Source organism: Myxocyprinus asiaticus, chromosome 40, assembly GCF_019703515.2.
Source record: "Myxocyprinus asiaticus isolate MX2 ecotype Aquarium Trade chromosome 40, UBuf_Myxa_2, whole genome shotgun sequence".
Taxonomy (NCBI): domain Eukaryota; kingdom Metazoa; phylum Chordata; class Actinopteri; order Cypriniformes; family Catostomidae; genus Myxocyprinus; species Myxocyprinus asiaticus.
The window spans coordinates 36,184,232-36,211,130 of record NC_059383.1 but is presented as its reverse complement, the minus strand read 5'-3'; the positions used below and the strand labels follow the sequence as shown (position 1 = coordinate 36,211,130).

At 37.7% G+C, this 26,899-nt stretch overlaps 2 protein-coding genes and 1 non-coding gene across 23 annotated transcripts in view; all 3 read left to right on the top strand.

Moving 5' to 3' along the window:
• Window positions 1-11,376, top strand: part of LOC127430978 (formin-binding protein 1-like) — a 93,680-nt gene extending 82,304 nt beyond the window's left edge. For 9 of the 15 annotated variants that reach the window (XM_051681120.1, XM_051681125.1, XM_051681124.1 and 6 more), the window contains 5 exons: window positions 823-932; window positions 2,514-2,646; window positions 2,734-2,861; window positions 4,614-4,762; window positions 5,056-5,234. In XM_051681120.1, the coding sequence (XP_051537080.1) occupies window positions 823-932; window positions 2,514-2,646; window positions 2,734-2,861; window positions 4,614-4,762; window positions 5,056-5,234 (699 nt within the window). Of the gene's footprint in view, window positions 1-822; window positions 933-2,513; window positions 2,647-2,733; window positions 2,862-4,613; window positions 4,763-5,055; window positions 5,235-9,273 lie in introns of those variants that run through there. The other 6 variants (XM_051681119.1, XM_051681128.1, XM_051681131.1 and 3 more) reach the window with 3 other exon arrangements.
• A 1,914-nt stretch (window positions 11,377-13,290) lies between these two features.
• Window positions 13,291-13,418, top strand: LOC127431392 (U6atac minor spliceosomal RNA). The gene has a single exon (XR_007895595.1). It is a non-coding gene; the product is annotated as a U6atac minor spliceosomal RNA (small nuclear RNA).
• A 923-nt stretch (window positions 13,419-14,341) lies between these two features.
• On the top strand, window positions 14,342-21,022 carry LOC127430993 (fibrous sheath CABYR-binding protein-like). Of its 7 annotated transcripts, XR_007895515.1 has the most exons (8): window positions 14,342-14,562; window positions 17,167-17,315; window positions 17,389-17,992; window positions 18,646-19,161; window positions 19,497-19,596; window positions 19,683-19,829; window positions 20,503-20,607; window positions 20,686-21,022. XR_007895515.1 is itself a non-coding variant. In XM_051681161.1 (5 exons), the coding sequence occupies exons 3-5, from the start codon at window positions 17,794-17,796 to the stop codon at window positions 19,526-19,528; spliced, it is 747 nt and encodes a 248-aa protein (XP_051537121.1). In that variant the 5' UTR covers window positions 14,342-14,562; window positions 17,167-17,315; window positions 17,389-17,793; the 3' UTR covers window positions 19,529-19,674. The 7 variants fall into 7 exon arrangements, 1 of the variants encoding a protein (XP_051537121.1); XR_007895516.1 differs by lacking the exon at window positions 20,503-20,607; XR_007895514.1 differs by having other exon boundaries at window positions 20,503-21,022.
• The last annotated feature ends 5,877 nt before the right edge of the window (window positions 21,023-26,899 follow it).

The following is a 26,899-nucleotide window of genomic DNA, read 5'->3' as shown; positions in this document are numbered from 1 at the left end:
CATTAAATAAAATGTCATTTATTATCTTCGTTTTGAAGAAGGTGAGTACAAAAATGAGTGTAGCATGTAAGTTGTAAACGTATAGATCTTGACCAAATTAAATATTTATTGGAAGGAGTGTTGGTTTGTACATATGCATGAAGTGAACGTTTGGTTTCATTTAACTTTAATTTTGAGTGACAATGCAATGCATGCTCATTGCTCAACGAATCTGGTTTCTTGTTATTGCATGCCAGTGTTGTGAAGTGCATGAAATGGTTAAGGTTAGTCTTCCTTGTGGCCTTTTGCATTTGGACCTCTTAGTGAGATCTTTGATTCAATAAAGCACATAGACATCAACCTATTCAGTTCAAGTTTTAAGTCATATGATAAAATGTCAGTAAATCAGTGAACTTTTAGATGGCTTCCATTGTAACGTCTGCAGCCTCACTGCTCATCAGTATCATCGTGTGGCAGAATGCGGAATAACAGCTCAACACATGCTCCCTGCCTGAGAGAATTCATGTGGAAAAAAAAAAAAGATTCAAGGATCAATACATTAATGCATACAGGAAACAGGATATTAGAGAGAGAACGAGGGCGAATAGGGACAGGCCAGCCCCTTCAAACCCTCTCAGATAAATCAACCAGAATAAGATAACGTTTCTATGAAGATTGTTTTATCAATGTTGTTGTTGACATTGGACTGAATAGGTTCAGCTTATCAAGGATCTTAGAGATTTAATTAGAATCAAGACAGTGTTAATTTGTTTCTGTTTATTTAAATTGGATGCCGATACTTATTGTTTGACTGCATGCATCTCTCCTCTCTCCGTCTTTCAGGGTTCAAATCCTGAAGACTTCAGTCATCTTCCTCCAGAACAGAGAAGGAAGAAGCTTCAGGCGAAGATAGATGACATCAGTAAAGACATACAGAAAGAGATGGACCAGCGGTATAGAGACATTATACTCTCAGAAAAAATATATATATATATATTTTAGCTTATTTGTAAGATTTACGCATTTCAGTTTCGTAGAAAAAAACTCAATTCAATCAATCAAATTTGTAATTTTTAACAAAAGTAAATGAATACAACTTAAAATATTTAGTTTTTTAATTTGTTGTAAAATGTTACTCAATTCAAATTGCTAATATTTTGTTATGAAATTAAAATGCGTAAATCATACTTTTTTTTTATTTTTAATTTTTTTTAGAAACTCAATATTTTTCCGTGCATATACCTAGTTAAAAAATCCTAATGGGAATTTTCTTATAGGATTCCAACATAACACGAAACAAAAACAAAAAATAGAGTTTTTGAACATACAGTTCCAAATAGGACTATTAGGATTACCGTATGGGCAAGTCCAGACAGAATCCGCGCATTTTCTGCACTGATTTTAGGAGAAAATCAGCAGAATTCTGATAAATGGAATTAAACATGTTAAAATGTCATGAATAAACCTGAGAGCAGTATTATTACTCTTATTGGTACCTGAAAGCATTGTCAGATTCAGCACACAAATCTGCGGACGGGGGATGTGAACAGCTTTATGAAAGATGGCCACTGCAAATCTATGAAAATCTGCAAAACGTTCCTCGGGGATCTGCGGGTCTTCCAATAGGATAAAATACCCCTCTAGAGGAATTTAAAGGATATTTTTCATCATTTTAAAACAGTTCTGTATTTTCAGAAGGGACTTAAAACGGTTCAAGTAACAAAAACTGAAAACGAATGAAATTTTTTGCAGAATGTAACCGAAAACAGGACCCAACAACAAGACATTTTCAATAGTTCTGGAGTGAAAACGTTATTTTGAAATGCTGGTAACTGGTTATAACCAGTTAATTTCATTCTGTTAACAATTTCATGAAGCCAAAGGGTGTATCACAGTCAATTTTTGGAATTACACCACTTCGTGTTGCCTGAAAAAATGAAACGTGCTTTGATCCTGAAGGAAACTGCTGCATCACACATTTCTTGCCTAATTACCTGTTGTGGATGTTGTATTCAGTGTACAACTATGTATAATTACTACATATACATGCATGGTTAATCCAAATACAAGGAAAACATTATTAGAGGTAAAAAGTATATTTCTCAGTTGTTTCCAAGTCTTCACTGAATTATTGTTAGATATGATGCATTAATACAGATTTGATGCTGTCGGGTTTTGACTCAGAAGCAGATCTGTAATTAAAATGATGCTTAACTGTCAATCAACTGTATGCTTGTTATCATTTCTACAGTGATGAATCCACCACATTGGGGGGAAAAAATTGCTTCTTTTTGCTTATTTTGGTGATGAAAGTGGCATATTTTGGGCTTGTTTCTCTTGCGAGACCTGGCAACACTGCAACTGGTATTTCACCCACCCCATAGTTCAGAGTCTGTTATTTGAACATTATTAACCGTTCTTTTATTTAATTCTAACCGGTTTCCATTTGGAATGGAGGTTGTGGAATGCCCAAACAGGATAGGTAGGATGTTTTTTAAAGGAATGATTTTCCCATGTGTGTTTGTTCTCCGCAGAGACGCTTTAACTAAAATGAAGGAAGTGTATGTGAAGAACCCACAGATGGGGGATCCCACCAGCGTGGACCCTCGGCTAGCAGAGATCGCCCAGAACATTGATAAACTGCAGGTGGAGGCACAGAAATTTGAGGTGAGAGTCATTTCTAAGCAACATATCCAAATTTAGCACAGACCTTGTTGAAGTGGAAATGAGAATTATTTTGGGTGCGCACTCTAGGGCTGGTTAGCGGAGGTGGAGGGACGGATGCCAGTAAAAAGTGACCCGCCGCGGAGGACGAGCGTCCTATACGAGACCCAAAACAGCACGCCACCCACCAACAACAACTGCACACAGGATAGAGAGAGGTACACACACACATACATACACAAACACTACATGGTAAAATATGTTTAATTGAATACTGAGTTTATCTGACACAGGAAATCTGTGGCTGAATAGGAATCTGCATAGTTTTTCCTTACTATTCTATAATACATTTGAAAAAAGTTTTACTACTGAGGACTTAAAGGAATATTCCGGGTTCAATACAAGTTAAACTCAATCGACAGCATTTGTAGCAAAATATTGATTTCCACCTAAATTTATTTTGACTTATCCCTCCTTTTCTTTTTCTTTTTTTTTTTCCTCCTCTTTTCTCCCCAATTTGGAATGCCCAATTCCCAATGCGCTCTAAGTCCTCGTGGTGGCGTATTGACTCGCCTCAATCCGGGTGGCGGAGGACGAATCTCAATCTCAACCGTCAATCCGTGTATCTCATCATGTGGCTTGTTGAGCGCGTTACCATGGAGACATAGCGCGTGTGGAGGCTTCACGCTATTCTCTGTGGCATCCACGCACAACTCACCTCGCACACCACCCAGAGCGTACCACATTATAGCAACCACGAGGAGGTTACCCCATGTGACTCTACCCTTCCTAGCAACCAGGCCAGTGCACGCCCTGGATTCGAACTTGTGACTCCAGGTGCGGTAGTCAGCGTCTTTACTTGCTGAGCAAACATTTTTGTTCCAATAAGGCACTGACAATGGAAGTGAATGGGGGCCAGTTTTTGAACATTAAAATACTCACTTTTTCAAACGTATAGCCATAAAACATAAACAATATGTGTGTAAACATGATTTTAGTGTGATAAATCACTTACCAATCTTTTCTGTGAAACGCTATAGCAACTACTAACAACTTCGTTGCCATGACGATGTAATGTCAAGAAACCCTAAAATGACTGTAACAATTACAATTTAAACAACTTTACAGCTCAAGTAATACATGAGTTTTAAAAGAAAAATTATACGGGGCCTGGCTACCACCCCTGGAGTTCGCTAGATCGCTAGTTCGAATCCCAGGGCATGCTGAGTGACTCCAGCCAGGTCTCCTAAGCAACCAAATTGGCCCGGTTGCTAGGGAGGGTAGAGTCACATGGGGTAACCTCCTCGTGGTCGCTATAATGTGGTTTGTTCTCGATGGGGCGCGTGGTGAGTTGAGCGTGGTTGCCGTGGTGGATGGCATGAAGTATCCACACGTGCAATGTCTCCGTGGCAACGCGCTCAACAAGCCACGTGATAAGATGCGCGGGTCGATGGTCTCAGACACGGAGGCAGCTGGGATTCATCCTCCACCACCCAGACTGAGGCGAAGCACTACGCGACCACGAGGACTTAAAAAAAAAAAAGCACATTGGAAATTGTAAAAAAAAAAAAAAACTTTTTTTAAACTTTTTTTAAAAAAATTTCTGCCTTTAAACCCTCCATAAATTGGCCCCATTCACTTCCATTGTAAGTGCCTCACTGTAGCCTCGAAAAGTTCAAAATAAATTTTTGTGGTAATCAATATTATGCCACTTATGCTGTCGATTGAGCTTAACTTGTATTGAACCCGGAGTGTTCCTTTAATATGTGCTTAGGAGACCTGGCTGGAGTCACTCTGACTTAATATGTCAGTTTGAAGAGGTTTTACAGTATTTGTAAGGGCATTTTTTGACAGTTAGGCCCTCACAAGTATAGCAAAGTACATGTTTATAACCACTCTTATGTGCGAAGATGTCAAACAGTTGCTATAGTTATTATCTACATGTGTGTGTGTGCGTGTGTGTGATGGAGCAGTCCGGAAGGCAGCTATACAGATGAGCAGAGTTCTGAGGTCCAGAACAAAGTCCAAACAGAAACGCCAGAGTTTGACGAATTTGATGATGCCGATGAAGAAATTCTACCAACCATCGGCACCTGCAAAGCCATCTACCCATTTGAAGGTATATACAGTCATACGTGTAATTTACAGTACAAAATATGGGCTCTGTTTCAAACTCTATTGAGCAGCCTGGCTGTTTACATAGGGTGCTGCCTTTTAAGGCTTCAGAATTGATTTCACACACTCTTCTTAGCCAGCAGGCACCTTAGACTTTGATGCTCAGCCTTTTAGTTCACCAACAAAACAAATTGGAAAATGTGTTTAGCATAGTTTTTTGGGTCTTGACCACGAATTGAGACCAACTGGTTTACAATACATGCCATCTCTTTTTTCATTCATTCTATCTATCTTTAGGTCATAATGAAGGCACCATTGCAGTGACGGAGGGTGAGCTCTTGTATGTAATAGAAGAGGACAAAGGTGATGGCTGGACGCGTGTTCGGAGAAATGAGGAAGAGGAGGGTTACGTCCCCACATCCTACGTCGAAGTCTTTCTAGACTCAAACGCCAAAGGTGCTATAACCTACATATGACAATGCTTTACATCCCAATAGGGCTTTATAACCAAGTATGTATTTCTGAATGGACACTAAAGGAGTGGTCAACGATGTGTACATACTTCTGACTCTCTCCAAACCAAGAATGTGACTTTTTTTTAGACTGTTTTTTTGGTAAAGTGTACAGCCTTTTACTGAAACTCTGACTAAATGATTGTATTATTTAGTACATTGTGATTTTAGATATTAGTCCAGCGTAGTTTAATACAACGAACAGCACTTGGCCGTGGTATATTATGCATGTTAGGTCACTCAAAATAAATGTACATTAAACGGAAGATATATATATGGGGTGAAATGTGCAAGCTTATTGTACTGTTTTCATATTATGTGAAGCCATTTTAAATGAACCTGCCTTTAAAGGAATGTTCAAATTAAGCTCAGTCGACAGCATTTAGAGTATTAATGTTAATTACCACAAAAAATATTTGACTTGTGCCTCTTTTATTTAAAAAAGGAGCAAAAATCTGGGTTACAGTGAGGCACTTACAATGGAAATGAATGGGGTCAGTCCATAAAGATTAAAATAAACTCTATTTCAAAAGTATAGCCACAAGACGTGAACATTATTCATGTTTGCGTGATTTTAATGTGATAAAATCGTGTACTGGCGGGCGTAGAATGATCTGAAAAGTAGGGGGGACACATTTTGTCTTCTAAAAATAGATATGCCGCAAACATCACCGTTACCATTAATCTAAATTCAATATAATGGATGAACAAAAAACTTGGAAAAGTCAAAGAATAATAGCATTGTTTAGATGTATGCTATGACACATGATTATTGTGGTCACACACATGCCCCTGATGAAAGAAATCCCAATCGTCTGTCCCCTTCAGTTTTTTGGCCAGTGGTTGTACATGGGACATTATTGGTCATTCAGTGTTTCAGTGAAAAAGACTAACAATAAAGAGGTCCAAGGTTAAAAACTTGCTAAAAGTTACCAAAATGTAAAAACTTTTCATCTGTTTAACAACATTAACTTACAATAGTCAGATATGACATATCTTTTTGCTCACGTCTTGTCTAAGGTAGATTGCATTTATCAACAGCTCAGTGTCTGTCATGCTAATACCTGGCTGGCTGTTGGGCTCATTAATATTAATCACGTTGTCTGCGCTCACCCGAACTGGTTTGCTGAATCAAAACAGGGGCTGTGACATTTGAGCGCTAGCCAATGGGATTACTGCTTTTGAGTTAGTTCTGCCCATGCATTGCCAAAGCAACCAGCTGGCAGAGGCTTCTGCTGGGTCTTAAAGGCTTCATTTTAGGTGAAAGGCTGCACTTTTTTCTTTAGTTATTTATAATAATTTGAGTTATTTCTAAAAAGTGAGGGCCACCCCCAGTTATTACGGTTGCTACGCCCCTGCTTACACGGTTTACTAGTGTTGCGTCATCATCTCAACAAAGCTGTAATATTGGATATAACGTTACACAGATAAGGTTAATAAGCGATTTTATCACACTAAAATCGTGTTAACACGTCTTGTGGCTATACTGTTGAAACAGTGTGTACTTTAATGTTATCTACTGGCCCTATTCACTTCCATTGTAAATGCCTCACTGTAACCACGTTTTATAAATGAGGAACAAATCGTAAATTTTTTTGTGGTAATCAACATTATGCCCCAAATGCCATCTATTAAGCTTAACTTGTATTGAACCCCGGAAAATTCCTTTAAGGATCCAACCTAGTTTCTGAAGGACAGCATCAAATTTAACAATATTCATATCAGGTTTATACAGTCAATATTCAACATGACACATTATTAACATTAGTCTAAAAGTAATAAAATGGTTTAAAAGTAGCTAAAATACTGTAAGTACCAGTTCCATCACTAAATACGGTCATCAATCATCAATGTCTGTCATCAGTCATCTCACATTGAGTTTATTTGTAAAGAAGACATCATTTTCAGAGTAACTGATAGATAGAGACTGGCGCTATGCTCCTGTAGCTATAGATTATTTGCTTGCACATTCATTGTTCATATTCAGCACTTACAGTAAGTAGAGATAGATATAATAGCACTGGAAAAACACACAATAACAATATAAATCAGCAATGGACTATTCTAGAAAGCAGAGTTTGTGTTTTGTTACGACATATGAAATGTGGAACTTTTCTGAACGTTTCTCTACAGAGCTGTTTTACTGGAGGAGGGTTTATCTTACTGAGGGTGAGACAGAGTACTAGCCGAGTGTACTAACAGTGTGTGTGTGTGTGTGTGTGATAATTTGGTGTGTGTGTATCACATTGAGAGTGACAAAATGACTACCAAGCTACATTTGTTCTGACTTTAGATTTCTTCATAGCAACGGTTGGAGTTTAAAACTGCATGAGTCTGAATGAGTCTGAATGAAGAGTTGCAATCAGTTTTGCAAGGACTTTTAGTCCAGTTTTAAAAGTGCATGAACTTGTGTCACTTATAAGGTATAATTGTCTGCAAAATTACATGCACACTTAAAAACACAATCTAATTCCCAAACCAACATATTTCATACCATACTGTTTACCTTACTAAAACCAAATAGAAATGATCTAGATATTTGTCAAAAACATTCTAGAAAACAGCAGATTTGGTCTGAGTGTTTTGATTCTGGAAACTGGAATGTTTGAGTGATTTCTTTGGCTGTTTTTCCTGCATAAATGCATGTTGGATTGTGTTACTTGAATTGAACCCAAACAACAGAATTACTCTTACAGTACATATAAATCATAGACATAGAAACCTGTGTTTATATTCATTGTCCAACCCGTTTTTTAATTGTGCAACTCATGTAAGCACATTCATAATATGTTTATCTGTGTTTCAAATGGTATTCTCACACTTGAAATTGTCAACCAAGGGCCATTATTTGGGCTAGAAATGAATCAGTGTTTAAGTGAATCTCATGAAAAATGTAGAAGTATATCTGATTAATTGCTTACTTTTGATTGTGGGTCTAAAAATAAGCCTGGACATGTTCTTGACAGGTTTCAGGTAAAGTCACCTATATACCTTTGGAAATGTAATTCAAGGCAACAATACAGGTGTGAAACGCTGCTTAACCCAGGTTTTAAAAAAGTGGCCTTAAAGGCATGGTTCACCCAAACATCAAAATTCTCTTGTCATTTACTCACCCTCATGCCATCCCAGATGTGTATGACTTTCTTTCTTCTGCAGAACACAAACAAAGATTTTTAGAAGAATATTTCAGCTCTGTAAGTCCATACAATGGTTACCAGAACTTTGAAGCTCCAAAAAGCACATAAAGACAACATAAAAGAAATTCATAAGACTAGTTGTTAAATCCATGTCTTCATCAGAGATATGATAGGTGTAGGTGAGAAACTGATCAACATTTAAGTCCTTTTTTACTATAAATCGCCACCTTTGACCAGCCTTGACCAGTAGGTGGCAATATGCATGAATAATGCGAATCACCAAAAAACAAAAGAAGAAGAATGCGAAAGTGAAAGTGGAGATTTATAGTAAAAAAAGGACTTAAAAATGTATTTGTTTGTCACCCACACTTATATTGCTTCTGAAGACATGGATTAAACCACAGGAGTCTTTTGATTACTTTTATGCTGCCTTTATGTGCTTTTTTGAGCTTCAAAGTTTTGGTAACCATTCACCTGCATTGTATGGACCAAAAGAGCTGAAATATTCCTCTAAAAATCTTCGTCTGTGTTCTGCAGAAGAAAGAAAGTCATACACATCTGGGATGGCATGAGGGTGAGTAAATGATGAGAGAAGTTTTATTTTTGAAAATGAAACAAATTTAAGTTCTTACTCATGTTATTCCTGAATTACATTCTTTCTTCTGTGGAAAACAAAAGGAGATGTTAGGCATCTTGAAGTTAGGGTTTGAGACAACATGAGGGTTAGTGAATGATGACAGAATATTCCTTTTTGGGTGAACTTTCCCTTTTAAAGTTTCTTAGGGAAAGCATGAATTCATCACTTCAAGTCTAACATGTATTTTTTTCTTTCGTTACCATCTGTTTGTTTGTTTGTATGACTGCAGATTCGTAAAGTATGGAAGGAGGACTCAATGGTGCAGGGCAAACAGCAGCCACATGTGGGGAAAACTACCGCCAACACTCCATGACTTGCCCTAGAGTGAGACAGATGAGAGACAGACATATAAAGAGAGCAAACAAAAGAGAGGAACAGTGAAAGAAGAGAGAGAGAAAGAGGTTATATGGACCTCTCTGCCTTTATAATTCTACTGCTGTAGAGAGAAATTTTAACAGCAAAAATCAGAGAAATTAGAAATATTATTATGACATTAGATTTATTACCTGTCTGTTATTTTATAATGAGGATAAAATTATTGCATATATCAGTTTTAATTTTTTTTTGCTTTCCGGCTCTCCATTGCTGCTGAGCTTGCAGAGTTTAAGGCAAAAACGTCAGGCCTGTGTGAATGAGTGTATGTGTGCGTTTGTGTCTTGTTTGCGATTCCCTGCCCTATCCCAAACTAAAATACCTTTAAAATCCAAGGGATGTGGTCTGTAAAAGGAGCTGAATTTAAGGATACTAGGAAATTTGATATAGAGAATTTTATTTCATATCTCATAAACGCCTGTGCTGCGTTCCATCCAAGTTGAATATTCCGACTTGATATCTCCGACTTTAAGAGCATAAAATGTTTTGTTGTCCGATGCTTTGAAGATGACTTACAGATAAACAAAATGGCTATGTTAGCATTTGTTTCACAGGTGTACGATTATCAGCAGAGAGGATAATTTACCGTGTTTTACATAACTGTTTCTACAAACATTTGCAAAACGTTTGTTTATCATATTACTTCGAAACTTTGTTTCATTGGTGAATTTTTTCGTTTAAAAGTGATTGTTTTAATCGTTAACTCATTAACCATTAAATGTTTAACTCGCTTTGTGTGCTGGCATGTACAAATGATGTCATATACCCGTATCTCTGCGGAGTTGGAATTTTTTTTCCAAGTCGGAAGTCCAGTTGGATCTCAAGTGCCGTTCGGTTGCATGTTTCGAAGTCGCAAGTTGGAAATTCCGACTTAAGCCACAGTCACACTAGGCTTTGAGCATGCAAAATTACTACGGACACTGAAACTGATAGGATTTGATATCGTGCTCGATGGCTTCTGGTTTTGATAAATAATAAACCACAAATAGCAACTAATATCATATTCGCAATGTTAAAATAAAAACATGCAACTTTAAATATGTATATATATTGCATTGAGTCAAGAAGTCAATCTTTGGCGTTTCGATCTTCTGTTGGTCACACGTCTTCTCGTCATCCGAATTCTTCGCATTAGCTTGTATTTCTGGTTTCCCACATTCAGATCCGTTTAAATGGAAGTGAAAGGAGCGTGAAGTGTTGTGTGAACGCGGCTTTGGCGAGTTGATTGATGTCACTTGTTTTGGAATTCTGTACAAATTGGCTTCTCTATCAGGCCACACCCCTTTAGACTCTTTAACTCCACCTCCCGGAGATAACAACTGCTGGCCGTTGGTTGCTCATATTGCTTTGTCACAAATCAGGGGCGGGTCTTCACTGGTTAATAGCATGTTTTCTGCCCTGACACCTGCTCTGTCTCTGCCCTTCCAGTTACTAAAACCTTTGTCTGTGGACTGTCTGTTTACCATCTTTTCTAACTCATTTTTTCATACACGTTTTTTTTTTTGTGCCATTGTCCCCTCATATGATTTACATTTTCGTTCATCCATACACTTCCTGCTTTTTCTTAACCTTCCAATAGTTGCTCAGCACGCTCAAGCAAGCACTGTTTTTATTGGTTTAGGCAGGGGAGGGGCTATTTCTGTTAACACGTGATATACGGTATACACACATGAATATGAAAATGTCCTGTTAATATGAGTATGTATTTATTGTGGCAGTTGTTTTGTTCGTGTCTCTATGGTTTTACTCTGTGGAGTTCTCAGCCAAGAATCCCGCAGCCTCATTGGTTCAGCCGGGTTCGATTTCCTTGGGAACAAGGTTCCATATGAAGTGTTGGGGGTTCCATATGTTACTCTGAGCCAAATGTACAGGTTAACCAGACGTTTAACATGCATCATGTGAGCTGTTAACCTGAACTAGACTCCATGCTTTATGTTTTTCATTAAACTGATTACTTTTTCCTGTTTTATTTTAATACATTTGTTTGATGGAGAGGAGTCCATTTAATTTTTTCATTTCATCATCTTCCACGACTACTCACCACTTAAGGCACATACAATTTTTTAGCATTTCTTAAAAAAATTTAAATACATTTAAATCTCTCACTCAATCATTTTGGGTCCAGGAGAGGTTCTGCATATTTTTTTCATTTTTAGCATTTTGTTTTATTTTTTAAGGATGACTGAATCTAAGTAGGTTTGAAGCCCAGTACATTTTCGCAAATCACAGTAAGCATCATCAACATGAAAATCTTTTTTTTGTCACATCAAAAAACTGCTATTTGATGGTGAAAACTTTTATTAAAGTATGTTTTTTGAAGCGCTTACTGATGAGTATATTTTAGGTTGAATGGATGGAGCAGCCTAATAAATGACTGACTAGCTGTTCGTGGATCTGTAAATATGAATATGTGTAATAAATGAGAGGATGTTTTGAGAAGCAGAGAACATCTCACCATTCTGAAGAGGAAAAATTCATCATGTCTGTCTTCCATCCTTCTGTTTGAACATACACACAAGTGCTATGTCTCTATTTGAGAACAAAATGATTGCAAAATGTTTTTAACATTTCAACATTTTGAGCTTTGTTATACGCTGCCACGATCACCATATGGCACACACACACACACACAGCCAGCTGAGCTCAAATGTTGCCTACGAGTGACAAAAAAATCAATTGCCCGCTGCCCCTATACCCGCTCTTTTGGGCTACAAAACACCATTCCAAAATCAGAGAACTATAAATATAATTATATATATGTATATCTATACGTACAAGTCTATAAATAAGAGTGATCTACCAAACCACTGTAAGAGTCTATTTTTAAATTTGATTAATAAAAATGTCCTGGTTTCTTTTTCTCTGCTTTGCTAAATGAATTTAAAAAAATTTGTCTCGTTTGGTGGTGTCTGCCAAATGTTTGTTTTGCACTTTTTCTGTTTGTTATGCCTGTGTTTTGGAGCACTGAATACTTTGTATGTGTTAACTGTGCCAATTAAAAATAGAGGGGGAAAAAAATCAAAGAATTGAGTGTATTTCTTTGTGTGTGTGTGTGTGTGTGTGTGTGCGCACAATTTATTTATTTTTTTAGCCTATATTTAAGGTACACATTTTAATTTTATAACAAAATTCCATCAAATTTAATTGAGTAGGCTAATTTGAATATAAATTTTATTAATAATAAATGTAAGTTTTATTAATCACATTTTGTCAAAGATTACTCAATTAGATGGAATGAAATAAAAATTTGTAAATCTTACAAATAGGCTTATATAAACTGTATATATAGTCATCTCATTGCTTTACAAATATAAGAATAGTCTTAATCCAGTGGCAAATCCATTAGTCAGCTGAATTTACATAAGTAAACTGTTTACATATTAACTTTACTAAATACATTGTTAATAAAATAGGTTTATGATCATGTATTAATATTGTCCCTTATAAATATTATAAATAATAACTAAATATTAAAGGTGCACTGAGTAATTTTTTTTCCTCATTAAAAAAGATTAACCCCTAAAGACATGAATTGTAATTTTTAAGTATATGTAGGATATCATGACTACTCACATTAAAACGAAGACTCAGCGGAAACAGACCAAGTGACGTTTACCTCTTGCGACGCCGTGATTGGTCTAATATGTCTGCTATGCAAATGAGCAAGCAATGTAAGGCATCTACAGTTTCGCAAAAAATAACACTTAAAAAACACATTTAGAAATACTATGCATTTAAAACGAATTAAATAAACTTTTACATGCAATATCTATCATAAAGAACAATACCTTATTCGGTTTTGAAATAGTCACCGTCGTTGAGTCTAAGGGATGCATTCTGCCCATTATATTCTACAAAACGCGGTAATTTTATTGTGTTGTATGAAAGGAGAGAAGGTTAGCACTCCCCTTGACAAGGATGGAAGAGGTCCTAGTGGCCTTCAACACACATATGGTTAAGGCATTGCCACCTACTTCGTGGCATCTCTAACCAAGTTTTTTATTTTTCACCCCTCTGCTTGTTTCTTACTCATATTGCAGATTCGAACCATTATCATAGCTTAATGCCCGCGGTGCTCTAAGTGTTATACGATCGTGTCCTACAAGTTCTAGTTGATATTTAATATTATAAATATATTAAACTAATAAGTATATACTAAATATAGTCGTGTGTCTACATGTGTTGACTTTGCTTATCTAATTTAAACACGTTACGGCTTATAGGTGAATTTATTATTTGTACCGGACAATGTAGACCAACCTTTCACTTATTGTGCCAACACCAGTATCAGATCAGGAATTGATTGTACTCATGTATTTTCTCTATCCACATATCGACAAATTATTTTTCCGCTTCTCCACATTAGAGCTGTGTTGTCACATGGTACCTGTTACTTTTCTCAGCGCTGTTCCGGTTGGACTAATCATAGCCGTTTATGATTGTTGGATAACGCCTTGAAAAAGGCATTTATTTAGAGTTTGTGGGGCGCGTATTTATATGTATATTGTATTTTAGAAACTAATCTGTGAAATTAATTGATTCAAATGATTCCATATTTTTTACAAATAACTAACAGGACAGAAAACGTCTTCAGAGTTGAATTGAGCTTCATAGAGGATTATGTTTTCTGAGCCCCCTGGCGCCCTCTTGAGGAAGACAACTTTGAACGCTTGATACTTTTTTTATTCAGTGCCACTTGATCGACACAAGATCGGGGGTATTTAGTCACATTTATTATGCCACTAACCTCGCCAGAGAAAAAAATAATTCCACATAAGTAAGAGTTACCAAGAAACTCAATGCCACACTGACTGACTGCACTACATGCATGCACGGCCAGTGTGATAAAAAAAACTACAAATCCCATGAGAGCAACGATTAACGAAATCACGCGATATTTGTTTGAACGAAAGGGCGGGAATTACGCGACTTTCATGTCAAAGCCCAAACGTAAGACTTGGCGACATTTTTCATTTGTTGTTAAATTTAATTTAGATGTAGATTACTTGTTGCAGCGTTTAGTATTGATATTTTGTGTTTATCTACGAGAACAAACAATGGATTCGGTAGATAAAGATATATCAGCTCGGTTTTTGTTGAGGAAAGTCTTGCACACAGAGTTACCCAGATCTCCAGTAACCAGAAGGTAAACAAATTAGCTTTAAATCTCCCTTATACTTTATATAACGTGTCCTTTCTGCGTGCTACTATAGTTTTTTTTTTTTAAACAAATGTATTTATATGCGACACACACTCTTAAACATACAGTTGCTGAATATACATAGTTGATGTCAGAAGTTTACATACAACTTAGCCTAATACATTTAAACTTAGTTTTTCACAATTCCTGACCTTTAATCGTAGAAAACATTCCCTGTCTTTGGTCAGTTAGGATCACTACTTTATTTTAAGAATTTGAAATGTCTGAATATTTGTAGAGAGAATGATTTATTTCTGCATTTATTTCTTTCATCACATTCCCAGTGGGTCAGAAGTTTACACACACTTTGTTAGTATTTGGTAGCATTGCCTTTAAATTGTTTAACTTGGGTCAAACGTTTTGGGTAGCCTTCCACAAGCTTCTCACAATAATTGCTGGAATTTTGGCCCATTCCTCCGACAGAACTGGTGTAACTGAGTCAGGTTTGTAGGCCTCCTTGCTCGCACACGCTTTTTCAGTTCTGCCCACAAATTTTCTATCGTATTGAGGTCAGGGCTTTGTGATGGCCACTCCAATACCTTGACTTTGTTGTCCTTTAGAAGACCCATTTGCGACCGAGCTTTAACTTCCTGGCTGATGTTTTGAGATGCTGCTTCAATATATCCACATAACTTTCCTTCCTCATTATGCCATCTATTTGGTGAAGTGCACCAGTCCCTCCTGCAGCAAAGCACCCCCAAAACATGATGCTGCCACCCCCATGCTTCACGGTTGGGATGGTGTTCTTCGGCTTGCAAGCCTCACCCTTTTTCCTCCAAACATAACAATGGTCATTATGGCCAAAAAGTTCAATTTTTGTTTCATCAGACCAGAGGACATTTCTCCAAAAAGTAAGATCTTTGTCCCCATGTACACTTGCAAACTGTAGCTGGCTTTTTTATGGCAGTTTTGGAGCAGTGGCTTCTTCCTTGCTGAGCAGCCTTTCAGGTTATGTCGATATAGGACTCATTTTACTGTGGATATAGATACTTGTCTACCTGTTTCCTCCAGCATCTTCACAAGGTCCTTTGCTGTTGTTCTGGGATTGATTTACACTTTTTGCACCAAACTACGTTCATCTCTGGGAGACAGAATGCATCTCCTTCCTGAGCGGTATGATGGCTGTGTGGTCCCATGGTGTTTATACTTGCGTACAATTGTTTGTACAGATGAACGTGGTACCTTCAGGCACAGAGGAATTCTAATTTGCACGAAAGCATTTCATAATCACAATCAAATATTCAACTCATTCTTCATTTGTTCAAAATATGAACTCATTCTTCTACCCCAGACATCATTTAGACACTCTTTCCATAATTTAGTCATTGTTTTACATGTTCTTAGACAAATCAGAAGAGGTGGTTGATGTTTCTCAGGAGAAACGGGATGTTTCTCATGATTTGGATTTCTCAGCTGGATCAAAGAGGTAAAAGCTGCTCAGTCCATTATTTTTTGGTAGGCCTGTCCTGTAAGAGTGTAACAGTGTATCGTGGCACAATACATTGTGGTTAAAAAATGTGGCGATACGTATCGTGGACAGTTTTTTAATTTATTTTACAAGAAGCTGTATCCAATACGCGCAATGTCCTATGCCTACGTAACGTGGGCATACACGTGGAAATCGCTTCAGTGCACACAAGCAGCTCTAAAATGCGATTACTAGCTGAATCTGTGAGAACTGAAAGTGAAACCATGTACGCGAATGTAATAAAGGGAGCAGGAGAGAAGCGCCTTTTTAACTGGGAGGGACCTGAAGTCTGTCTGATTTGCAAGATCACGTGATCTGCTCTGACTGCGTGAGAGAAAATTTAAGTTTACAGAGTTTTAGTGCCATATTAATCTACTATATATAATGCTGAGTATGTATAATAATGCTATGTCAAATGTCATGTCTGATTTGATTTCATCAGTACATTTCAGTAGGGTTTTAAGTAGGGTTTCATTATTTATGGAAACGCTTATCAAGTAACAAGTAATTTATTTATGTTCAAGATTTCAAGAAAAAAGATTGTTTGTAAAATTTATGTACTTGGTTGGATAAACTCCTCAACTCAAATTTCTCCCAAGTGCCCATCTTAAATTGTATTACATAGAAATATATGAGTACTAACTCGCTTTCTGTTCCCATTTAGTAAAGCTGGGAAGTTTATATAGCAGCACAAGGCAATACTGCATTCACACTTTGATACATTCTTAAAGCTGAATTATGTAACTTTTTTCTGTGTTAAAATACTCCTGTCCCAGTTTATAATGTAAAGACAACTGTAAGTGAGCCATTTGTACATTAATTTTCTTTAAATAAACCCTGTGTCTCTGTGGCACTATACATTTTTTATAAAAGGTTTGTTTTGAGCGACACATCCATAACGATACAATGACATTGACTCAACTAATGGCATGAGTTGGGGTCGGGACTATCTATTTGTGTGATCAACAGAAAACACGGGGCGTATCCAGAAAGCTGTTTGAAAACAATTATTTTAGCAATTCCGTTTGGTGGTGCAGAAATTTCTTCAGCTTTAAGTGTGTTATTTGTTTATTTTCTGCTAGTGGCCTAAATTTGACCTTGGAGTCCCCGTTTGTAGAAAAATGCACAGAGAGGGCAAGACTCCAACGGAAGGTGTCCAGTCGGAGGCTGCCATCTGTGGACGCGCTTGACGAGGCTGTGCAGAGATGTCTAGAGCAGGGCCCTAACAAAGGTTTGCACACAGACTCTGAATTTATGCATTACATTATATTCTGTCCGTATCTAAAGCTGTCTTTCTTTTTTAGAGCACTCTGTATTTCAAGATGGAAAAAACTGTAGAAGATTCTTCATGGCAGAAGTTCACTCTCGGTCTCGATGTTACGGAGCTTTACGTGCAGCCTGCAAGCTCAACTGCTCAGCCGAACAAAAACAACACTTTGGTACCATCTGCAGTGAGTGAGAGAGAACATGATCCTGAGAGAGATGAAGGAGAAAACCAAGAAACTCATGATGGTGAAATTCCTGACATTCCGGAGCCTGTAATCCAAGAAGAAAAAGAGCATGACATGGAGTCTCCATCACAGGATGAGGAGATGGTACCTTCATCCCAAGAGGCAGGAGACTGCAGTCTTTGAGTCCTGACGATGACATCGTACTTGCTCCAACGCAGGCGATGATGGAATCCCTTCCTGAATCTCTTCCTGAATCTCATGATGTGGAGATACCAGAGACCCAAACAGGAAAAAGTTGAGGAGGAGAATGTTCTAGGGTGTGTAGATGCATCACAGAATCTAGATCGAATAACTCGCAGAGCGCACCGCTCAGAAGGTGGAGATGCTATTTTAGGAGTTCCAGCAAGCTTAAGAGTCACAAAGAGTCTCTGTACTGGATTGAACTCCAGAGAAAATGGTGTGTAATATTTGGATACAGCCTATCATGCATACTTCCCTACTATATAATATGACCAATGGAGTGGGACTTCTGAATCCTAAGTATTTATAAAAGAATAGGCGAGAAATACCCATATGGTCAGCTCCATACGGTGAAATTCTGAACTGCGCCACTGGACACTGTACTGTCCCATAATGCCATGGGAGCTGAGGAGACGTCATGTTCCAAATGCTGAATTAAAAAAAAAACTGCGATTGTACTCAACTGTAGGTGCTATATATACCAAGTAGAGGTGTGAATCTTCACTGACCTCACGATTCGATTTGATTATGATTCAAAGGGTAACGATTCGATTATAAAACGATTCTCAATGCATCACAATGCATCTTGTCCTCCAATTTTTGTATCATATTTTTTGTTTACAAGCCAAGCAGGCATTGTTTTCAACCAGTTAATCTGCCAAAATGATATATTAGTCTATCACTAACCGGGATTGAATCTGACATGATGTCATGCAAAGTCGTATTTACATGTTTCTGGGCTTCATCTTGGCAAACATAAGCTGCAATGTGGCCCAGACTTTATACTAATAGTAAAAGGTTTGACTATGTAAATGTATTGATAGTTCAGATTTTGTTCATGGTCTAAAGTACTCACATGTTTCTGTTCAGATCTTCTGGATTTTGTTAACGGGAGTTTAAAGAACATTCCTGATGAACAGATCAGACCACAAGACGGCCCAGTGTACACTCCTCTCCACCCTGTTGCAGAGGTCAGAACATCTGAGCAAATGTCGCAGCAACATGAGGCTAGTCTGGCTGAGGAAAGTTTGCCGGAACATGCAGGTGATGATGCCCCTGAGGAGATGAACCAATCAGAGGAAGAGGATATGATTGAGTTTGAGGCAGCCAATCAGAACTGTGAACCTCATTCAGATGTTTCATATGAAGAGGACATGATTGACCCTGAGCCAGCCAAGCAGAGCCCTGAACATCATTCAGCTGCTTCAGATGAAGAGGACATGATTGACTCTGAGCCAGCCAATCAGAGCCCTGAACCTCATTCACCTACTTCAGATGAACAGGAAGATGGCATGATAGAGCCTGAGCCAGCCAATAAGAGCCCTGAACCTCATTCACCAACTTCAGATGAACAGGAAGAAGATGATGATGACGCTTGTAGTGCAGGTGACTCATACCTCCATATAAGTCATATGCATATGCTTTTCAAAGTCTAATTCTTTCCAGCAAATTGTTTCGTTCAGACAGTTAATTTAAATAAAATGGTGCAAAAAACGACTCGATTCATTTTGCTTCACCTTTTCTGTAAATACTGGTTTTAAACTCTAGTTTAGAAGTTGCATAAAGTAGTGTAAAATCTCCCTTTGAGTTGAGCGAATTCGAAACTTTTGTGAATCATTTAAAAAAAGCCAATAAAAACAATCATTTTGGTTAAAAATTGTATATCACTTGTTCTAAACCTACAACATCTACTTTTGCATTGTGTTTTCTTTTACTTCCAGAACTGTCCATGAAAACTCCTGCTTTTGTATGACAGAAGAGAGTGATCGCAAGTCCAAGTGCTCAGACCACACACTCAGTCCTTAAACAATTGAATGCTGGGTAATTAATTAAAGTTTTTCTTCTCATTATCCATTTTCCAGCATCTCCTTAACACCCTAATGCAAATTAAAACCCTGTTATCTCAGTCCTGCCCCTCAGGTTGCCAAATGAGCCCCCAGACTGAAGCGTCAGAGAGGCAACAGTGTTCTTCCCAAGAGTTACATCATGAGTGTGTTCAAACACTTCGCTAAGACAAAGGTGGCCAGTGACGTCTACCCTGCCATAAATGAAGTGTATGTAAACCAGTTGAGTCACATTCAATGAAGAACTGTTTTTAAAGGAATACATAAGTGAAAAGTGACTTCTCTTTAGCTACAGTATGTTTAAGCAAAAGCATATAAGTGACCAGGGGCTGTCCAGCTCCGGAAGAAGGACAAAATTATATATTACTGTATTTAGGCGATATTTGCTAAAAATCGTCCCCTACACAGTAGCTCTCAAATGTAATTAATGCTTATTATGCATACTCAAACATGCTGCGACGCATTGTTATGAGTCATTTGAAAACCAATGTCATTTAACATCATTGTCATCAATCCTGGTGCAGCATGTCTTTACATGCCATGCTTATATTCACACAAATGAGATTTTAGAGGTATGCCTAGTAAGTAACTACTCGCACAAAGCTTTGTTTTAGAGTACTTGGAATGTAGCGTTCTAGTCTTTTATGGTGCTGTTTTTAGTCATTTTTGGAGCTTGATGCAATCTGTCCACATTTACTTTCATTTTAGGAAAAAAGCAGCATAGACGAATGTTTTTAAAAATGTTCGAAACATCTCTCTTTGTGCTAGCTAAAAGGAAAGCTTACAGGTTGCAATGAAATTAGGATGATTAAATTGTATATTTATATTTTATTTTGGGGTGTACATCTCGAAAGGACAATATTTGTGATATTTTTTCCCGTAGTCTTAAGAAATACTTCGATCGGCTAGCCGACGATCTGGCGGCATACGCTGCGCACGCCAAACGTAAAACCATTGAAGTTGATGATTTTGAGCTGCTCATGAGAAGGTAACATTTATCTAATAGGTTCATAACTTATTCTTTTTTAAGCATGCATTTAATGCTTTTTCATTTGGTCTTTCTCAGGCAGAGGTTTGTGACAGACAGCACGCCTGCAAAAATACTGATAGAGAAATATCTTTCACTGGAATATCGCAAACTTCTCATTCCCATTGCAACCAGTGGAAACAAAGTCATCCCGATTCGAAGGAGGTGAACGATGGATGGGACAACTTTGCATATCAGATTGTCTTGTAAATATGTTCTCACAATGTTTACAATATAAATACCCTGTTTTATAGATAAGGATGATTTGTTAATATATATCTACTATTTGTTTTATGCAGCACTTTTAACAAAAGTAATACATGCTTGGATCTTTGTATTTTGGCCATCTATTTATATTTTCTTAAAGTTCTTCCAAACATACATTAAAGACTTGATGAAATTAATAAAAAAATTTGTCCCTGGTCTTATTATGCATGACACATCAGTGTATCATTCATCAAAATCTAATAACATACTCTTCCTCTGAAATAACATTTCAGCTGATGTAACCATGACTATGCATGACAAAAAAAATAATACTAACCAATGATATCATAGCCTAGGTCATATGTTGTTATAGAATAAGTTTAAAATGGAATAGTAGTTTACTGCAAACTGCACAGTATATTGTCAGTATGTACCGCCTCAAAAATTAGTATGTGGCATAGTTTGCACCTTACTACATTGCATGTTTAATTTAGTGAGTGACATTCAATTTCTACAAATACAGTTATTTTGCATTTGTTATCAATTTTGTTTGTCCGATCAAATAATGATCCATGTAAGTTGAGATTGCTTTGGTTCATTTGTCTCACTGGAAATGGAAGGTCATGTCGAGCATTGCATTGAGGGATGCTGTAAAGGATACTACCCACTGTCATGGAAAACCTGAAAGTGTCAGGGAATTAATGTTTATTAATGAATGGAAATAAATGTCTTTTACAGGCCTAAAAAGTTATGGAAAAATGGAAATTTGTATTCGGTTAAAGCGAAAGTGTCAAGAGTTGTAGCAAAGAGCTGGCTGGTGTTTTTACGGACATTTTCAACCTTTCCCTCTCTTTGTCTGTAGTCCCCACATGCTTTAAAACATCCACCACTGTGCCTGTTCCAAAACAATCAAAAATAACTTGTTTAAATGACTGGCGTCCTGTTGCTCTGACCCCCATCATCAGCAAATGTTTTGAGAGACTAATCAGAGATTACATCTGCTCTGTCTTGCCACTCAATCTTGACCCGCTGCATGTTTGCTTACCGCAACAACCGCTCCACTGATGATGCCATTGCATCTACAATACACACTGCTCTCTCCCACCTGGAAAAAAGAACACTTATGTGAGAATGTTGTTTGTAGACTACAGCTCAGCATTCAACACCATAGTGCCCTCCAAGCTAGATGAGAAACTCCGGGCTCTGGGCTTAAACAGCTCGCTGTGCAGCTGGATCCTGGACTTCCTGTCAAGCAGATGCCAGGTGGTTAGAATAGGCAGCAACATCTCCTCATCACTGATCCTCAACACTGGAGCCCCACAGGGCTGTGTTCTCAGCCCACTACTGTATTCCTTGTACACACATGACTGTGTGGCAACACATAGCTCCAATGCCATCATTAAGTTTGCTGATGACACGACGGTGGTAGGTCTGATCACTGACAATGATGAAACAGCCTACAGAGAGGAGGTGCACACTCTGACACACTGGTGTCAGGAGCACAACCTCTCCCTCAATGTCAGTAAGACAAAGGAGCTTGTGGTGGACTTCAGAAGAAAAGACAGAGAACACAGTCCAATCACCATCAATGGAGCACCAGTGGAGAGAGTCAGCAGCTTCAAGTTCCTGGGTGTCCACATCACTGAGGAACTCACATGGACCGTCCACACTGAAGTCGTTGTGAAGAAGGCTCATCAGCGCCTCTTCTTCCTGAGACGGCTGAGGAAGTTTGGATTGAACCGCCACATCCTCACACGGTTCTACACCTGCACTGTGGAGAGCATCCTGACTGGCTGTATCTCCGCCTGGTACGGCAATAGCACTGCCCACAACCGCAAAGCACTGCAAAGGGTGGTGCGAACTGCCAAACACATCATCGGAGGTGAGCTTCCCTCCCTCCAGGAAATATATACAAGGCGGTGTGTGAAAAAAGCTCAGAGGATCATCAGAGACTCCAGCCACCCGAGCCATGGGCTGTTCTCACTGCTACCATCAGGTAGGCGGTATCGCAGCATCAGGACCCGCACCAGCCGACTCCATGATAGCTTCTTCCCCCAAGCAATCAGACTTTTGAACTTTTGATCTCCCACGATCAAAATACATCAGCCCTGCACTTTATTACTCTTTTATCTCACACGGACTGTCATAAATTATATTACTATTATTATATTATGTCTCTCTTAACAACTTACTATCAACCGACAGCCTGAATGTCAATACAGTACAATACTGTACATTCTATATATATATATATATATATATATATACTTTTTTTTATATATATATTTTAATTTTTATTGAATAATGTGTATCTATATAGTAAAAAAACAAACAAAAAAAACAAAACAAAAACAGCATATTGTATACTGTACAGTGTATGTTATTTGTATATTGTTGAGTGTAATTATGTGCATAACAGATGTTTAAATTGTGTTGTGTTAATTTGATGTTTTAAGTTGAGTGTAATTATGTGTATAACAGATGTTTAAATTGTGTTGTGTTAATTTGATGTTTTAAGTTGAGTGTAATTATGTGTATAACAGATGTTTAAATTGTGTTGTGTTAATTTGATGTTATTGTAAATTGGTATATGTCTCACCACTGTCACGACTGCTATGTTGATCGGAACTGCACCCAAGAATTTCACACACCATTGCACTTGTGTATATGGCTGTGTGACAATAAAGTGATTTGAGAACATGGAAAAGTCATGAATATTCATTGGTCAAAAGTATGGGAACCCTGACCGCAAATGCAGTAGAGGTCACCCCACTTCACGTCCACTTATTCAGTCGTCTGGGTTCTGGAAGTATTTTCCCCATTCATTTCTTCCATAGACTTTTCTTAAAATCCATCTTAAAAGAGTTGCAAGTCATGGACCAAATTAACCAGCTAATCACAACATCACAAACTTTGTTTTGAGACAAAGAAGTATTTGAAAAGTGGACAAAAAGACAAAGGTACAAGGCTTTGTACTTACCATCTTTCACAAGGGAATGAACTACAATCCCATGAAGCATTGCGAATGATGTAATTGAATTAAAAAAATGATGGGAATATATAAAACTATTTACTTTAGGTTGTTGATTATAAGTATATATACAATATATTTTACGTTCATTGCAAAGTATTCTGATATGTACAAATAAATAAGTAGTTTATGGGTGAAGGGAGACTGACTCGATTACGTTATTCACAATGTGTCATGGGAGTGGAGCATGTTTCGCAGGCTTCGTTAGCCACGGTTCTCTGATTGGTGAAGCTTTCTCTGCTGGACCATGGGTAATGTAGTTGTTTACCATGAATTCCATTATCAAAAACGATGTTGAAATAATGCAGATTGATGGCTTCAATGGAAGCATATAGACCTTATTCTCGCTAGCGCCATCTTTGATTTTTAATGGGAATGACAACGAGGCTGTGAGGGATAGACTTACAGTCTCTTAAATGTCACGAACGGTATAAAGCTGTATAAAGCGCCAAGATCACGTCTGATTTTCCACAACTCATGTTGTCTGGATTACTTTGTAAACTGAATGTTTTTGGACAGATATTTTATCAATGTTTTGTCTGTGGAATGATCCAAAAACACTTTAAACTGCAGTACAGCTCATTGAAGTGTCTATCCCTCACAGCCTCGTTGTCATTCCCATTAAAAGTCAAAGATGGCACTAGCGTGAATAAGGTCTCGATAGCATCGATAAACAACCTCAAATGAAAATCAATTAGTCTATGAGATAAATGAATTACTTCCGGGACCTGACTGTTGCTCTATTCCATGCAAATGTAAAATTCAAGTAATCTGTGCAGTATACATACTATGTACTGAAGAAATAGTGCTAGTATGGTAGTATGCAATTCCAAACACAGCCAAAGTCCCCTTTCAAAGGCAAGTCCGTCCACTCGGAAGCCTTCTTGGGAATGCTCCAGGGCAGCTATTTTTGATGGATAAATGTGCCGTGAAAGTAAAGCTCCTATCTGCTTGAATAGGGAAAGCCTGAAATCTCTAAAATGGTTGGTCAAGTTTACAATCCAAATAACATCTTTTTAAATTAGCAATAAAATCTGACAGCAATAGTATCAAAAATTGTGCTTCTTAAGCTTAGATCACACTAAAAATCTCGAGTTGGCTGACAGACACTGTCTGTAACTGAAAGGTGATTGGCTGTGTATGGCAGGACTTCCTTTTCGACATCCCCCATATTGGCCTTTCTATTCCTCCCATTTATTTAAATGCAAGTGCTCCATCTCAGGCTAAATAATCGATGACACAGCCCTGCTCTGCATCAACAAAATGATCCAATCAAATCTTAATGGAAAGAATCATGCCCTGCCCTACATTAAATGTGTTTCAAATGCCGTTTCATATTATCTTTAAGCCTTGGTGATGATAATAGAATGTTTAATGTTGATTTACTATGGAAAATATAATAGCAGTTAGGGGGACACATGCCTAATTATATGAGTGTTTGTGAGAAAGAAATGTGAGATTTGGAACTGGACTGGAAATGTGTATACGAGCTATGGCCGGTAGGATGCAGTCACACTCTATCACTGAGCGATTCGGCAGGGTTGACGGTGGCATCTGTTGAAGGTTATTGGGTTATATACACCAGTATTATTCAGTGACATCTAGAGAATGACAGTGATGCACACAATTCAGTGTTTGGGTGTTGAAGTAAAAGAGATGTCAAGTTTGATTATCACAAAAGAAGCTAAAGCTCGAATTCTAAGTCTATTTCACTACAGCTTTTTCCACTTTGCTAATGAGCAAAACAGACATGCTTGTGTGTGTTTTCAAGTCTAAGTTGGTTTTTGAGATTTGAGGCCCTAGACAGTCTTAATTCCTCCATTTCATTCTAATAATCTCCAACCTCTTTCTGTTCTCAACTTTATTTGGTATCCGACTTGATTTAGATCTAAATATTAATTTTCGAATCCAACTCATGTTTCATACTGTTCTCATGTTTGAGCAGGACCATCCAGTTGTTAGGTCCCTGTGGCCCTCAGGGGCCCCGATCTCCTCCTCCTCTCCTCCCACTTGCATTGACCCTTACACATTCTCCACAGTATGAGTCAGCACTGTAGCTGGTCCAACAAACTCCATTTATCACATTGAGTTTCATTACAATGTAGCACTTAAACCAAACATTGCTCAAAAATGAACCTCTGACAAGCCAGTCTGTTCTCTGTCTCCTTCATAAAACCATAAATTCAGGTCACACCGGGCCCTGGCAGCCAGAACGGCTCATGTCATTTCTTAGCGTATGACTCATCAAGCAAAAAATTGATCCACAGTCTCTGAGTGAACATGTGTGCAAAATTAGCTGACTTATTATTGTTTAAGATGAGATTTTGAGCAGTAGAGAGCATGTTGTGGAGCGAGAGTTGTTGTGAAACCAATAAGATGAAGAGAATGAAGTAAGAATAACCATTTACTAAAGGACAATGACCATAGTTTTAAAAGTCAACAAGAAATCAAGATTGATATTTACTTGACTTTCAGGGGCCTGATGTATAAATTTGGTATACGCTCAAAATTGGCATTAAAAGGTCCGTAAACAATAACTCATGCACACGTTGGGATTTATAAAAAATAAAACACTATTGACTGTGCATACGCACTTTTTACTGGTGTGTGAGAATTGGTAACTCCAACTTGCCAAGTAATGTATTGAAAAAGGACAAAAACAAAAGATAAGCTACACTTTGCACATTTTATTTAACCCTTATGTTGTGTTTGTTTGTTTTTTTTACTTAATCCAATTGGAATCAAATTCCTTGACTTTTTTCACATATAGTGTCTGGGGAGAAAAAAATGTGACCATTTTATTGGTTATAGTTCACTTTGTTACACTTGTGTTCCTGGTCAAAAATGACCAGCCATTGGAAATGAGTGGATTAGACTACAAAATACAGATACAAATATTAAGTGTTCAGGAGCATCCCAATCCTTTAGATGAGTATATATGTGGATGTGTGTTTGCACACATAAAGTCCTCGGACATGTGCACCCACACATACACACAACAGACACACACACACA